At 36.6% G+C, this 16167-nt stretch overlaps 1 protein-coding gene across 14 annotated transcripts in view; it reads right to left on the bottom strand.

Moving 5' to 3' along the window:
• Nucleotides 1-16167, bottom strand: part of TMEM182 (transmembrane protein 182) — a 264818-nt gene that overhangs the window by 241335 nt on the left and 7316 nt on the right. For 10 of the 14 annotated variants that reach the window (XR_015725109.1, XR_015725111.1, XR_015725112.1 and 7 more), the window contains exons 1-3: nt 15507-15831; nt 15171-15270; nt 13400-13498 (exon numbers count right to left, since the gene is read on the bottom strand). Coding sequence is in view for 6 of the 14 variants with exons in the window: in XM_087863239.1 (XP_087719365.1) it covers nt 13400-13498; nt 15171-15270; nt 15507-15638 (331 nt within the window). In the remaining 8 variants the exon portion in view is untranslated. Of the gene's footprint in view, nt 1-13399; nt 13499-15170; nt 15271-15506; nt 15834-16167 lie in introns of those variants that run through there. The other 4 variants (XR_015725105.1, XR_015725106.1, XM_045771818.2 and 1 more) reach the window with 4 other exon arrangements.

Below are 16167 nucleotides of genomic sequence, written 5' to 3' on the forward strand. Positions count from 1 at the left end.
AAGCAAAAGATTCAGAATAGCCAGCACAATACTGAAATAGAGCAACAAGGTTGGAGGACTGACACTATTTGACTTAAGGATTTACTATGAAGCTATAGTATAGTAACCAAGACAGTGTGGTACTGACAAAATAATTGACATATATAGATCAATGGAACATGATATACAGCCCAGAAATAGATACATATAAGTACAGTCAACCGATCTTTGACAAAGGAGCAAAGACTTTAAGACAGAGCAAGGAAAATGCTATTGGAACAACTGGACATCTGCATGCAATAAGTTGAATATAGATACAGAACTTACACCCTTCATGAAAATTAACTCAAAATGGATCATAGACCTAAAAGTAAAACACTAAAACTATAAAACTCCTGGAAGATAATGTAGGAGAAAACCTAGATGTCCTTGGGTATGGTGATGACTGTTTAGATACAACACAAAGGCACAATCCAAATAATTGATAAACTCGACTTCGTTAAAATTAAAATTTTTTTCACAAAAGACAATGTCAAGAAAATGAGAAGACAAGTCACAGAGTGGGAGAAAATATTTGCAAAAGACACATCCAATAAAGGACTGTGATTCAAAATATACAAAGAAGTCTTAAAAATAAGAAGACAAAAAAATCCAATTAAAAAGTAGACAAAGATCTTAACAAAGAAGATACAAAGATAGCAAATAAACTTATGAAAAGATGCAACACAGTATATGGGATCAGGGAAATGTAAATTAAAGCAATGAGATACCACTACACACCTATTAAAATGGCCAAAGTCCAGAACATCGACAACATGAAATTCTAGGGGATAGAGCAGTAAGAAACCTCAACACTAGTGAGAATGCAAAATGGTTCAGCCACTGTGCAGGAGGGTTTAGCAGTATTCTATAAAATGAAAGAAACCCTTGCCTTTCTATGCAGCAATCATGCTCCTTGGTATTCACCCAAAGGATCTGAAAAGTTGTGTTCACACAAAAACCTACATGCAGATGATTATAGCAGTTTTCTTCATAATGGCCCAAACTTAGAAGCAACCGAATTGCCCTTCAATAGGTAAATGGATAAGTAAACTGTGGTACAACCAGCCAACAGAATATTATTCAGTGCTAACAAGAAATGAACTACCAGGCCATGAAAATACATGGAAAAAATTTAAATGCATATTACTAAGTGAAAGAAACCAATCTGCAAAGGCAGCATTCTGTATGATTCCCACAATATGACATTCTAGAAAAGGTAAAACTATGAAGACAATAAAAAGATCAGTGGTTGCCAGATGTTGGGGTGGAGCGGAGGTAAATAGGTAGAACACAGAGGATTTTTTAAAAGATTTTATTTATTTATTTGAGAGCGAGAGAGAGAGAACAAGCATGGGAGGGGACAAGAGACAGAGGGAGAAGCAGCAGACTCCCTGCTCAGCAGGGAGCCCAATGTGGGGCTCAATCCCAGGACCCTGAGATCATGAACTGAGCTGAAGGTAGATGCTTACCCAGGCACCCCAGACACAGAGGATTTTTAGGGCAGTGAAATTATGTTATATGACAATGTAATAACAAATAGATGTCATTATACATTTGTCTAAACCCATAAAATACACAACGTCGAGAGTAAGCCCTAAGGTAAGTTATGGACTTTTGGTAATTATGAGGTGTCAATGTAGCTTCACCAGGTGTAACAAACGTACCACTCTGGGGTGGGACATTGATAATAGGGGCAGCCTGCATGTGTTGGAACAGTGGGTATATGAAAAATCTCTGTACCTTCTCTCAATTTTGCTGTGACTCTAAAATTGCTCTAAAAAACTGTCTTTAAATAGTAAAGATATAGCTTAGCAGACTTGATAAAAAAAAATAAATCTTCCAACTATATGCTGTCTATAACTTACTTCAAATATAATTTAGAAATATTGAAAATTTAAAAAAGTAAAAAAATATACACCACATAAATATCAATTCAAAGAATGAAGGAGTAGCTGTATTAATATCAGATAAAACATATTTTAGAACAAAGAAAATTACTGGCAACATTAAATAATGATAAAAGGATGATTCTCCCAAAAAGACACAGCAACACTAAATGTGCATGCATCTGACAAAAAAAACCCAGCAAAATATGTGAAGCAAAAACTGATAGCAATGAGAAAAGGAGCAGATAAACCCACAATTACAGCTGGAGACTTCTATATCTCCTCTCACCAATTACAAGAACAGCTAGACAGGAAATCAGCCAGAATACACAAGAACTCAACAATGCCATCAACTAAAAGCCTCTAACTGACATTCACAGCACATTCCATTCAACCACAGTACGTTTTTTCAAATGTCATGGAATACACAGAAAAATAGACCATATCCTCGGTCACAAAACAAACCTTATTAAATTTAAAAGAATTTAAATTGTACAGAGTATGGTCTTTGATCACAAGGGAATCAAACTAAATATTAATAACAGAAAGATTGAAAGAAAATCTCCAAACTCTTGGAAACTAAACAATATACTTCTAAATAATCTATGAGTCAAACAATCAGTCTCAAGGGAAATTAAACAACACACTGAGTTGAATGAAAATAAAAATAAAACGTATCAAAAGCATGGGAAGCAGGGGCACCTGGGTGGGACAGTCTGTTAAGCATCCAACTCTTGGTTTCTGCTCAGGTCATCTCAGGGTGGTGAAATCAAGCCCCATGTCAGGCTCCAGGCTCAATGTGGAGTGTGCTTAAGTTTCTCTCTCCTTCTCCCTCTACCCCTCCCCTCTATTCTCTCTCTCTCTAAAATGAATAGATAAATCTTAAAAAAAAAAAAAGTGTGGGAAACAGCAAAAGCAGTGCTGAGAGCGAAATCTATATCCATAAATCTAAAGCAATCAGAAAGAAGGAAATAAGAAAGGGCATAGGTCAATAAAATTTAAAACAAAAAACCAATAGAAAAAAATGAAAAAAAAAAGCAGGATCTTTGGAAAGTTCAACAAAATTAACAATCTTCTAAAAATACCGATAAGATAAAAATAAAACACAAATTACCAATATCAGGAATGAAACATGGGATATCACCACAGATGTTGCATACATAAAAAATAATAAGGGAATATTTTGAACTCCATACATATAAATTTTACAATTTAGATGAAATGAACCAATTCCTAGAAAAACACAAACTACCACAAATCACATGTTAAATACATAATCCGAATAGCCCTGTAACTATTAAGGAAACTGAATTTATAAGTTTAAATTCCCTGAAAGTTAAATCTCCTGACCCAGATGATTTCACTAGTAAATTCTATCAAACATACACATTTAAAGAGAATTAACACCAATTCTCCACAATCTCTTTCTGAATAAAGTAGAGAAGACACTTCCCAATTTACTTTATGAAATCATTATTACAGATACTAAACCTAGATAAGCAGGAAAAAAAAAAGGAAAACTACAGACCAATATCCTTCATAAATACAGATGTGAAAATCCTTAACAAAATATTAACATAGAATTCAACAACGTATAAAAAGAATTATTTATCATGAACATAGGGGGTTTATTCCTACGACAAGAGGCTGGTTCAGTATTTGAAAATCAATAAATGTAATACGCTATATTAATATGATAAAGAAGAATAGTATTGTGACCAAATCAATTGATGCAGAAAAAAACATTCAACAAAATTCAACATCCATTTATGACAAAAACTCTCAGGAAATAAGGAGTAGAGGGGAACATCCTCAAGTTAATAAAGAACATCTACAAAAAAATCTATAGCAACATCATACTTAAGGAAAAAACACTGAATTGTTTCTCCTGAAGACTAGAAATGAGGCAAGACTTTCTGCTCTCAGTGCCGCTATTCACTGTGATACTGGAAGTTATAGGCCACGCAATAAGGCAAGAAAAGGAAATAAAAGGCATATAAACAAACAAGGAAGAAATAAAACTATCCCTATATGCTAATGACATGACTCCTTATGTATAAAATCCCAAATAATCTACAAAAAATAAAAAATAAAACAAAACAAAACTTCCTAAAGCTACTAAGTAAATTCAGCAAGGTCTCAGGATACAATGTAAATATTAAAAAATCAATTATATTTCTATTATCAATAAACACATAGAAACCACAATTTAAAATATAATAGCAGTTATAATTGCTCAAAAAATTGAAATACTTAGATGTAAATCTAATAGTGCACATTCAGGATTCATAAGCTAAAAACTACAAAATGCTGGTGAAAGAAATTAAAGATCTAAATAAATGGAAAGATATATTGCATTCACAGATTGGAAGACTCAATATAATAAAATTAATTCTTCCCAAATTGATATAGGCAATTCAATCATCCAAGAAAGATTTTTTATAGATATAGAAAAGACTATCCTGAACTTTAAATTGAAATGCAAAGGATATAGAATAGCTAAAATAATTTTGAAGAAGAACCTAGTAGGAGGTATCATTCATTCCAACTTCAAGATATAGCTAAAGTAATCAAGATGGGGAGGCACTGACAGAGAGACAGCCATATAGATCTATAGAACAGGACACAAAATCCAGAAATAGTCCCACACAAGTATAACCAATTATATTTTAACATGTGTACAAAAGCAATTCAATAGGGGAAAGACAGTCTTTCCAACAAATGGTGCTAAAGCAATGGCACACACATTTGAAAAATTGTAAATCATACACCTTACACAAAAGTAACTCAAACTGGATCATAGATTTAAATGTAAAACACAAAACTAAAAACTTTTGGAAGAAAAGAGGAGAAAATCTTCAGAACCTGGGGCTTGGTAAACAGTTCTCAGATATGACACCATAAGTATGATTCATTAAAGAAAAATTCCATAAACTGAACTTCATCAAAATTCACATCTTTTCCTCTGTGAAAGACCTTGTTAAGGTGATGAAAAAACAAGCTACAGATTGGGAGGAAATGTTTGGAAAACACATACTAAAGAAAAGACTTATATCGAGAATATATAAAGAACTCTCAAAATTCACAGTAATAATCATTTGATTACAAAATGTGTTGACAATTATTGTGCTCACTTTGGCAGCACATATACTAGAAAATATATTGATAATTATTGTAAATGTTTGGAAATTTCTACAATGAAATACTTTTTAAAAACTACAGAAAGGGAAAACTGATATTTTAAGGTACATAGCAGTCTGGACATAAGAGTTTTGTTGTGTTGTGTTGTGTTACTGGTATTGTCCATGTGATAGATTTCCTTACTGGTTGTTAAATAATTTGAAAAGGATCATGCCAGATTCAGACAAATTTTCCCTCACTTTCTACAAGTCTCCACTCCATATCATTTTCTCAGAGCCGATCTTCCCTTTGGCCACATTACAGAGTTCTTACCACCGTCACTTCTGTCAGCCCCTCGTCTCCAGCCTCTTTTCATGTTTTGTTTCTCCAAAGCGCTGTCATGTTCCAATGTGCTATATAATTGACTTATTTTATCTTGCCTTATGTGTCTCCCCTCTCCAGAATGTCAGCCCTACAGGCACAGAGATTTCCATCTTTTTGTGTCCTGCTGTTCCCCAGAACCTAGAACAGTGCCTGGCACATAGTATGTGCTCAATAAATATTTGTTGTATGAATTTTAATAAAAAATTACTAGATAAACAGTGACAAACTTGGCCAATACAGATGGTATTATTAACTATCTTGTACCAGGATGATGGTGCTTATGATAATGATAATGAACACTACTTTTGAAGTCCTTATTCTTTGCCAGAAATACTACCACGTGCTTGATGTGACTGCACACACACACACACACACACACACACACACACAGGTACACACTTCAGAGAGCAGGAAGCATTTCACTAGGGAGAAGCTATGATGAATTCACGTGCCCTCATGAGAACTTATTTCCAGTGCTCTAAATTGGTATATTGCCATAAAATAGGTGACATTTATTGAATACCAACTACATGGCAATACTTTACTAAGCATTTGTATTATTATCTCTTCTCATTTTAACAAATGTGTGAGTCAATACTATACTAATCTCCCCTTTACCAAGTACAGTGAGCTTTGCAGAGATAAAGAAGCCAGAGCCAGGAAGCACTGGCTCTAGTAGTGAACACAGACATACTGGCTGAAAGTCCAGCTTGGAGCTCCCATAGAACCCTTACCACAAGCCATCCCCTATGCTAAGTACTCTCTGTACAGCATCCATCTAGTCCTCAAAAGAGGGATCAAGGTACCATGACAGGTTAGCTGGATGACAGAGCCCCATTCAATCAGAGCTGGCCAACTCAAAACAGACATCACCTCTGTGGTCACCTTGTTTAATATTGAGATTGCCTCCACACACGCCAACCCCTTTTATTTCCCTCCAAGTACTTGACTGACATTTTGTCTATCATCTGCCTCCCCTCTACAATGAAAGCTTCATAAGGGCAAGAATTTAGGGCTGACGCTGAAGCACCTAGAACAGTGCCCAGGATACGGTAGTTCTTTGATATTTTTTTTCCATTGGATTGAGTAAATATCTTTCCTAAGAAAAGATCCACAACTTGGAGCAGAAGCAGTAATATTTAAAGATAAGAGAGATACAGATCAGCTCCTTGTTCCTTTTTTTTTTTTTTGTCTGCATATTCTGCATGGAAGAAGGAAACTAACCATTATTTATGTGCTTGGAGACTTGGAGCTGGGCACAGAATGTACACAGTATAATTCTGAAGAAGAGGTTGGGTCCTCAGAAGTGTTAGCAATGATTATCTAGAGTGTTCCAGTAGTTCTCACCAGAGATGCTTTCATGCCCACCCACCCCAGAATATTTGGCTATGTTAAGAGACATTTTGATTGGCACGACGGAGAGGTGCTGCTGGCATCTAGTGGGTAGAGGCCGGGGTGCTGCTAAACATCCTCCAGTAAGCGGGACAGCTCCACGACAAAGAATTATCTGGGCCAAAATGTCAGTACCGCTAAGGCTGCGATAGCCTGGCACCAAGAGGTTCTCTATGATTGGGTGAGATTTCTACTTCTGAGTGTGGCTGATATTTTAATAGATATCAGCCTCTGTAGAGGCTGGAGCCTGTCCTCTGTGAGGAGAAGCCAAGCCGCACACACACTCTTGTTTACAGAAGGTAATCTCCCCATTAGTGCAGGGATGTTACATAAGCTGCCAATCAATCCATAGATGTACATGAATAAATAGTAGGGAACACAAAATAACACCCTCTGAAAAAGTGATTTTTAATCACAGCTTTGATATTGGGCCCTGGAACTGGAAAGCCAACTGTATCCTCTGAGCCGCAGCTTTAGAAGGCTGAGTGAGCTGCCCTATGAGTGCCCTCCAACTGGAATGCAGTGGAGCCTTCCCTGGGTCACAGATAAAAAGTCAGCCAGAAATCGGGAACCACTGGCACCGTGTAATATCACACTGTTTCTGTGGCCATGGCTGTGTAATCCCAAACGTCTGAATGAGTAATAGGACATTGAGTGGATGTTAAGGTATCTCTCAATACCTAGGGACTTGACATTTATGACCAAAGGAGGAAAAAAAAAGGAACTGTTTTTTCCATTATATTTTGCAGTGTAGGTTTTTTCCTATATAACTAAAGCAGAACAGAAGGAAGTTTGGTAAATTTAAGACAATGTCCAGACTCACCATATTTGAACATGAAAAAAAATTGGTAAATAAGACCCAGCTACACCAGCATTATTGATCAGAAAGCAGGAGGTCATCACAATGAAATCTTACCTGGGACATGTTGATATGTCTTCTTACTTATTTAAGTATTTACATTAACTTTAGACTCAAATCTTAATTCATTTCTGTGCTGTTTAAAATTGCCAAATATAAGGGTATTTATATTTTATTTTGCCTTGTATAGTAAAGCAAAATGGTGTGGGGGGGGTATGATTGTTTTTATAAGGACTTTGTATTCTCTGTAAACCCTGTGTGCTTTTGGTAGGTACTCCAAGTCCAAGTGCTGGCTAATCGCAAAGGTCTCAACCTTCTTGCTGCCCGTTCCCCAAACGTCCCATATGAGGGTTCACACCCCATCATTCTGTTGCTCTGCCCCCTGTGTGAGCATCTCTGCTTTCTGACCTCTCTAGGGAGAGGAGAAGGAGGAGGAAGCCTGGGGTAGGGCTATAGTCAGGTGACAGAATGTGTGGGGAAATGGAATGGTTGCCTGGGGGGAGGAAGAGCATTGCCAGGAAAAGAGGGCAGGGCCATCGGGTCCAACTCAAGGGAACGGGCAGTAAGCAGGAGTGGGATACAGCGCAGCAGGCCTACAAGTCTCAGGCCAAACCAGCAGGGCGTGTGGGTTTAGGTTTAGAAAGAGATGCCTCTGTAGCTGAGCCTTCAGTGGGGACAGCTCTCAGTGGCTGCCAGGACTCTTGCATTATCCCATCTAATCCTTCGTGCCCGTCTCATTCCCACTCACTCTGCATTTGTCACTGAGGGCCACCAACTCCTTCCCAAGAATCTCCCCACCACCGAACCCTGTGACAGGGCTGACAGCCTGCTATCAGCTTGCTTCTCAAGGCTTCTTTTTCTTTCTCCTTTGAGGACTGTCTTTGCTTCTTTCTTTCTCCCTCTAAGTATAATTGACATTTTACCACCTCCTTTTCTATGACTTTTTTCTTAAAGATTATATCTGATATCAAAAACCACCTCTGTAATTCCTCACCAGTATCAGCTGTTCTAATTAATGTCTTTCAGGGAAGTCAGTTTTGTACATCAAGCTACATGCTGAATTATTTTGAAATGCTGCTTTACCATCAACCCAACTTTAAAATGTTGAAATCCAAACTAAATCCCCATCCTCCACTTCCAAATGTGACCTCCCAGGGCTCCTCCTAGAGCTCATATTTCCGTCCTCCTTACCAAATGTCTCCATTATTCCCTGTTCACCCTTGCTGCCCCGCCCTTGTTCAAGCCCTGAAGACTGGTTGATCCTTTAAGGGATCAGCACTGGCTCCCAGCCCTTCTCCCTTTTCCTCCTCTGACCAGAGAGCTGGCAATTCCAGGTCCTAGCCTACAGAGGCCACGTGACACTGTCCTGATGACTAGAGCATTGGCGAAAATCTACTGGAGAATTCTAGGGACTCTGCTCTTCCGAAGATGGAAGGGCGTGGCAGCAACTGTGCCCCTGCCAAGGATGGTGGGAGGAAAGCCTGAAAGGCCCCGGGGCCCTGATGGCATTCTTGTGGCAGCTGCTTCTGACCTTGTTGTGGAAGGAAACTGCCCGTATTTTTTAGCTAGTTAGTTTTCTGTCACTTACAACATAACACATGGCTAATATCTTGCCTACCCGCCTCCTTCCTGTTCTGGCATTCTATAATCCACTTCACTCTACAATTTTGTATGAGGGTAAAGGAAGAGAAGACCAGAAAAGAATACAAAATAAATAAACATTGACAATAAAAGCAATGAAAGCAGTGTCGAAGACCTAAAAATTATTTAAAAAGTATGAAAAAGAATTTAAGAGTAATCTAAGTCCACTTAGTAAAGGTTTGAAAAATTCCTACACTCACCAACAGTTCCTTAGGGCATCAGTATTAGTATCACAATATAGGGTAGCAACGAGACTCCCCCAAAGTATTCACTTAGCATTCAGTCTATAGTGGGTATACCAGTGAGCCAAACACACAAGACATCACTGCCATAGAGCTTAGAGTTGAACCGGGAAGGAAATACATTAACAAAATAAATACACAAATAAACAATTAAAATCTATGCTATGGATAGTAAATTAAACATTGGCTCAGTCAGTAGAGCATACAGCTCTTGATCTCAGGGCTCTGAGTTCTAGACCCATGTTGGGCATGGAGACTACTCAAGAAAAAAAAAGAAAAGAAAAGAAAAACCAGAATGGTCTTGATAAAGGAGAACCTGGTCTAGCCCATGTACTAGTGGAGCAGAGGGCTGGCAAGGAAGGGTTTCCTAGAAAACTGAAGTATGTACTAGCTTGGACGATGAGCCTGCTTGTTAGAAAAATGAAGGGAGGAGGGGTGGAGAAGAAAAGAAGAACATTTGGAGAGGAGGGATGCCACGTACAAAGGCCCTGAAGCATGAGGGCAAACACTGATTCTGAGAAACTCAAGGAAGGTCATGGTGTGTGTGTGTTTGTTCCAATTCACCAAGAAAAGGAGAAATTATGTTCAATATATTCTGCTTAAGAAGAAAACCAAGGAGTTCTTGCACTAAGTCATTCCATAGAGATATGTAAGCATTTACTAAGTACCGTGCACTATACTATGTCCTGGGATATAAATATGAGTAGGATACATTCTGTGCTTTTACGGAGTTTCAACAAATAATAAAGAAACTAAGGTAAACAATTGCAGTTACTTATAATGAGTATTTTAATGTAGGTGTGGCCAAAGGCTATGGGGACACCAACAAAATGATTAATTCACTCAGGGGCTCAATTATCTAGAAAATTAATCTATGTTCTATACATCATTACCAAATGATACTGAATAAGCGAACTGTGATTGAGTTTAATCATGAAACAAACCAGAAAATCTAATTCTGACAGATATCAAAAGGTAATGGAATTGTTTAAAGGACTCGAAGTACAAAATCCTACTTTAACAACCTCTCTAGGCTTGGGCAACCATTCAGATAACTAGATTTGAGCATAACCAAATTTTGAAATATGTATTTGAGACAAAAATAAATAAAGGAAACATTGAATTAGACCTGGTCAGGATCAGATAGAAAAGTAGAAAAAGCCAACATAACATTAAGATTGTTAAATTGTTCTTTTGTTGAGATCCAATGAAAAGACTTATACTTAAAAAGAAGGGCAAACACTAAAATTTGCCTTTTCATTCACTGTAGTTTATAAGATTATCAATAAACAAAATCCAGAGCCTTGGGCCATTTGCATTAGTTCTGCCGATGATCAGCTATGTGAAAACAGAGTCACATGGTTTCTCTGAGTGTCAGTCCCCATATTATGAGATAGAATAATTTCATCGGTAGCATCCAATGATTGCAAAATAGCCTTTCCAGAAAAATTAAACACCACTATATTGTTTTCACTGATTTCAATACTGGCTAACTGCAACTGGAAAAACTCAGAATACAAAGCCATTTTACCAATTATTTGCCAGGCTGGAATGCACCAGCTTTTACAAATAATACCTTCAATTTAGCCAAGATAAATTAGCAAATGTATAATACTTGATAATTCTAAGGCTACATGAAGTCAAAGAGTGGCTATGGAGTATAGGAAAGACTAGATGGCCCCACTAACTAGGAAACATGCACTTTCAATCAGGTAAAACCCTTCTAACGATATCTATGGCTCTTCTCTTGGATAAAGGGAACATAAGAAAAACCAAATATAATGACAGATATCATTGTACATTATTGTGAAGGTAAATGAAATATGTATATGCTATTTCTGTTGTAGGGCATACTTCTTCCCCTCTCAGTCATTTTTGCTAAAGTGTTTGATAAAGTTGCTTAAAGTGAATAGGGAGTTACAATATGTGAGCCAAAGAGGAGTCTGATAATTTAAAACAAAAAAAAAATTGGAATATGGTTTTGTCATCGGATCCAAAAAATGACACAGTAATTATATGCAGTGCTACATAATAATTCTAAGCATAATTGCAGTATAATTTTTGTGACATGCACTTACTCCCCATCTCCATCATAATTATTATGTTTAGATCATGTCACCTTGTTTTTCAAGTTCTCTTCTATTTCCTTGAGGTACAGACTTTTCAAATATGTAGATTCATTTTAAAATATATGTGGCCCATGATACCTATCTCATCACAGGACCTGAACATATGAGTATCAACAACAATCTTATTATCTATGCAAATACCTAATGTTGTGGAAAGTCAACCTTGTATCATTTCTTAGTCCATTTTACAAAAATCAGAACGTCAGGGGAATATTTTTTTTGCATATTTTGTAATACAAAATGGTTTTTCCTACTCTTTGCTATGCCGTCTCTTCTCTTACCATCTCTTATCAATCCTTGTCACACAGGATGCAAAGGGCTTTGACAAATGGGAACTACCTTGTGCAGTTTCAACGGGAAAGAGCACCACACTGCACGTTCTCAAAGCCAAAACCACAGCCATTTTATGCACAAGCAACTTTTATAGACAGGCACAGTTGTGTGTCAGCTCACCTCTTTTCCTATCCAGACCCCACGTCCACTCCATAAAATGTCATGTTAATCGTGAGATATAAGCAGATGCTATATCCTTCAGCGAACTTAAAATTATAAGGTATAGAAATCATGTTTTTATAAAAAGATGAAAAAAATGATGTATGCTGTAAAGATTTGTTAAGATTTGTGATGGTTAATCTTATGTGCTAATTTGGTTAGACTACCCATAATAGAGGTGGCCTCTTCCAATCAGTTGAAGACCTTAAGAATAAAGATTGAGGTTTCCTAAAGAAGATATTCTGCCAGAGTTTCTAGCCTTCAGATTCAAGACAGCAATAGCAACTCTTATCCAGTCTACGGGCTTGCCAACATATGGATTGTAGACTTGCCAGCCTCCACAATGGCATAAGCCGATTCCTTAAAATCTCTCCATTAATCCTTCAATCAATCAATCAATCATTCTCACTCCCCAACCACCACCCCCATCAGTATACCTCGTACTGGTTCTCTGGAAAATACTGACTAATATAGGATTATTCAGAACATTAAATATATTACTTATTATCTTTGAAAAAACAAATATTTTTGTCCCTGTTTATAACACTGGTAAATTCTGATCCAACTCTTAGTTTTAAGATTATGCTAAACACACCTATTAAAAACTTCATGAAACCAGATGAAAATAAAGCTGACATATTGAGCTTATGTACTTGCTATAAAACCAGATTTAAGTATATATTATGTGCTTTTGTACAAAATAAGTTTTTGTACTTTCCATAGAACAAACAATATGAAAATACAAAAGAAACTAAAGGTAATCATGACTCTCAGTTAGTGATATTTGACTATTCTCCTTCTATGAGTTATCACATACAACAAAGTTCAGTCATTTTGTAGGAAAACAGTAGCATAATCACATCTGTATGTGTAACAGCTACAAAATCAATGTTTTAAAACTAGGGTGTATATGATGATTATTTTTCATTGTAAAACTAGTTTCAGGTGAGTTAAACCCATAAGAAGCAGTTCTTCCTAATAAACATCATTATTTCCACATCGGAAAACACACTTTAAGAAGTTCCATATAAGTGGCAAGTAAATTACAGTGGCTTTACTTTTAAACCTAAATTATATTCAATTAGAATTATAAATGGTGTATTAAAATGGCATCCTATTATTTTATATATAGTAGATTGATACCAGAGAAAATGTTGAAATGATATATGTTAAATTATTTTTTTCAGAAAAACAAGTCCCTCTCAGAGGCATTCTGTGGACAGAGGTACTTACTAATAGCAGAATCATAGGAGGTTGAGTTGTGCTCACCCCTCATGAAGGGGTACGGTGACAGGTAAGCATGTGCGCAGTTCTTGGATGGTGGCTGATTAGCTAGGAAGGAGACAAAACAGTGGTAGTTGTTATTGAGAAAATGAGTGAAGACTCATTCCTAACAGAAGAGAAATATGGGGTCTGGGGCACACAAGCTGAATAAACTGCAGGTTAGATCAACAGATTCAGAGAACTGTTGAATGAGGCGGGGAAACTCACATCAAGCAGGTCAGGGGACCTATAAAGCGGATTCATCCAAAATATCTAGTTCAGTACAGAGAATGCCCTTCATATCAACTTAAAATGAAAGGTACTACATTTCATTAATTTTCACAACCATATGCTCCAGTTCCTAACATGGTGCCTACCGCATAGTAAGTATTCAAAAAGTAATTGTTTTAAAAATCTAATAAACGTATATTTAACCTTGATCAGTTCTGATTAACATAAAAAGTACTCTATCTTCTATTTTTAGGGAAAAGATGGAAACGATAGGTCATACCAGTTAATAATTCAAATGCATTTCTAGTATTTGGAGAAAATCAAAGAAAAAACCTTTTATGTTTTCTGAAAACTTGAAGATTTCCACTGTGTCCCCTTAAAGGTGGAGTGAAATTCTTCCTTTCTCTAAGTCCTTGGCAAAGTCTTCCTCTTGCACAGTCTGACTTACTCTATCAGAGTCTCAATACTTTTCATTGGCAGATTACATGCGCTTTCTCTTCCCCAAAATGACTATAAGAAAGCCTGTCAACTATTTCTTGCAAAATTCCATTTCATCATTACTTGGTTCCTTTTACACATGCCAACTTGCTGTCAGATTGCTTGTCTTCAAAGATCTCATATTTTTATTATATATTCTTTATTATATGCATAAATGCCATATTTTGATATATCACGACTATATACACATATTTTGATATATCACAGGAATATATGATAAGGAGACTAATAATTTCAACCTACAATAACCTTTAGGGTAATAAGCAGTTCTTTTATTGTTGAATGCAATAAGATAAAAGCTAGTTATTTTCAATGAATTGATTTTCAAAGATAAATATAATATAGGAAAAACAGTGAAAAGAATGCATCGTATTTTTAAGAGGCTATTCTACTTCAAAAGAGAACTTTCAAGTTTCTATGAGAGAACGCAAACATCAAAAGCCAGGCATTTCTTGATATTGCCCACAAACTTGGTTAAAGCCCAAACAGAGTGAGCTTTCATCCACTGCTGCTGGTAATTGAGTTTCATTATTAAAAAAAAAAAAAAAAAAAAGATTTTTTTTTTTTACTTTAAAGCCATGAATATAAAATAACACATCTCTATTTCTAAATTTTTTAATTTGAGATTTCAAGGGTTGATAGCCAAAAAAAAACCCAAAACAACCCCATTTATTTGTAACACAGCAATAATAGACACTTCAGAAAAATATCAAGGGTCTTTTTTGTTGTTGTTGTTAGAGTTAGTATTTTAAATAAGAGCTAGGAAAGAGCATATAATTCAGTTTTGCCGTAAATATTCAGACTCCCACTTTAGGTTAGAAAATAAAATAATTATTTATATAGCCATTTCTACTTACTGAAAAAGAATCACTTCATGAGTCTTTTGAAGATGTCCTACCGAGATTCTATAGTTAAGAATCCAATCCTACCTTGTAAGTGATCTGTACTAAATAAAAAGCTGTTCATTCTTATTTTAATGACAAGGGGAAAAATAAAGCTAAATTGCACTTACTATACCAGAACTTCCAGATACTGGAATCATTCTCTTCCACAATCCCGTTAAACCAACATCTCCAGAAGAATCCTTCATGGTGGAAAGTGACGTTCTCTATCTACACAGAACACAAATGAAGTAACATGCCATCAAATAAAATACATAACCTAAATTATCACATCCAGAAAAATGTTAAAGCAATGTATTCCACCCTAAATAATAATGATCATAGATTTCTACCTATCTCTTCTGCGAAGAAATGGGTACGCCACTACTGTTCTCTGATTTCAAGAGGATACATAAGGTTATCCTCATCCCTACCAAGTACATCAGTATTTGGAAGAAGAAACGCACATTCTGTTCACCTGAACACTTCCCCACTTCAGTTGCAAGAAGCCAATAATCCGATCCAAAAGCCACCAAAAAGAGTAAAACCCCCAAAGCACCAAAGAGAGCTCCAAAGAAGATGGCAATATTTAGTCTCATTTTCAAGTCACCGGCTTCCCTTTAAATAAAATAAGAAATTAAAAAATGGCAAACACCTAGCTTCTCAATTAAAAAAAAAAAGAAGAAGAAGAAAGGTTTTTTGAGTAAGCAGGATCTTCTTGAGAAGCCTGTCCTAGCTCATGTTGTGGTGGCTCCTCACTTACACCCAGCGGGTGGATTTGTGTTCCCTTTGCTCTCCCCTGGAGGGACTCCAGCCCAGCAGCTGAGAACAGCCAGCTATTTTAGGATACTGATTGAGGAGCTGTCTCTCTCCCATGGGGATCAAAAAATAGCTGACCTTCCCTTGACTGTAGAGAGGAGTATCAGGAGCTGGCTAGAATGACCATTACTGCTGTTGGGTAATCCATAGAAGTGGAAAGAAGATGGAGTGGTATGAAGTCATTGGCAGTACTGGCCCAACGTCTTAAGTGTCTGAACAAGCTCCTCTTCGTCTAGAATGATCATTACAACCCCAAAGCCAAAGACACTTAAGACTCTCTTTGACTCTCTCTTTGAAAATAACAATGAT

The sequence above is a fragment of the Ursus americanus genome, chromosome 7 (genome assembly GCF_024610735.1).
Source record: "Ursus americanus isolate L20-20 chromosome 7, mUrsAme1.1.p, whole genome shotgun sequence".
NCBI lineage: Eukaryota > Metazoa > Chordata > Mammalia > Carnivora > Ursidae > Ursus > Ursus americanus.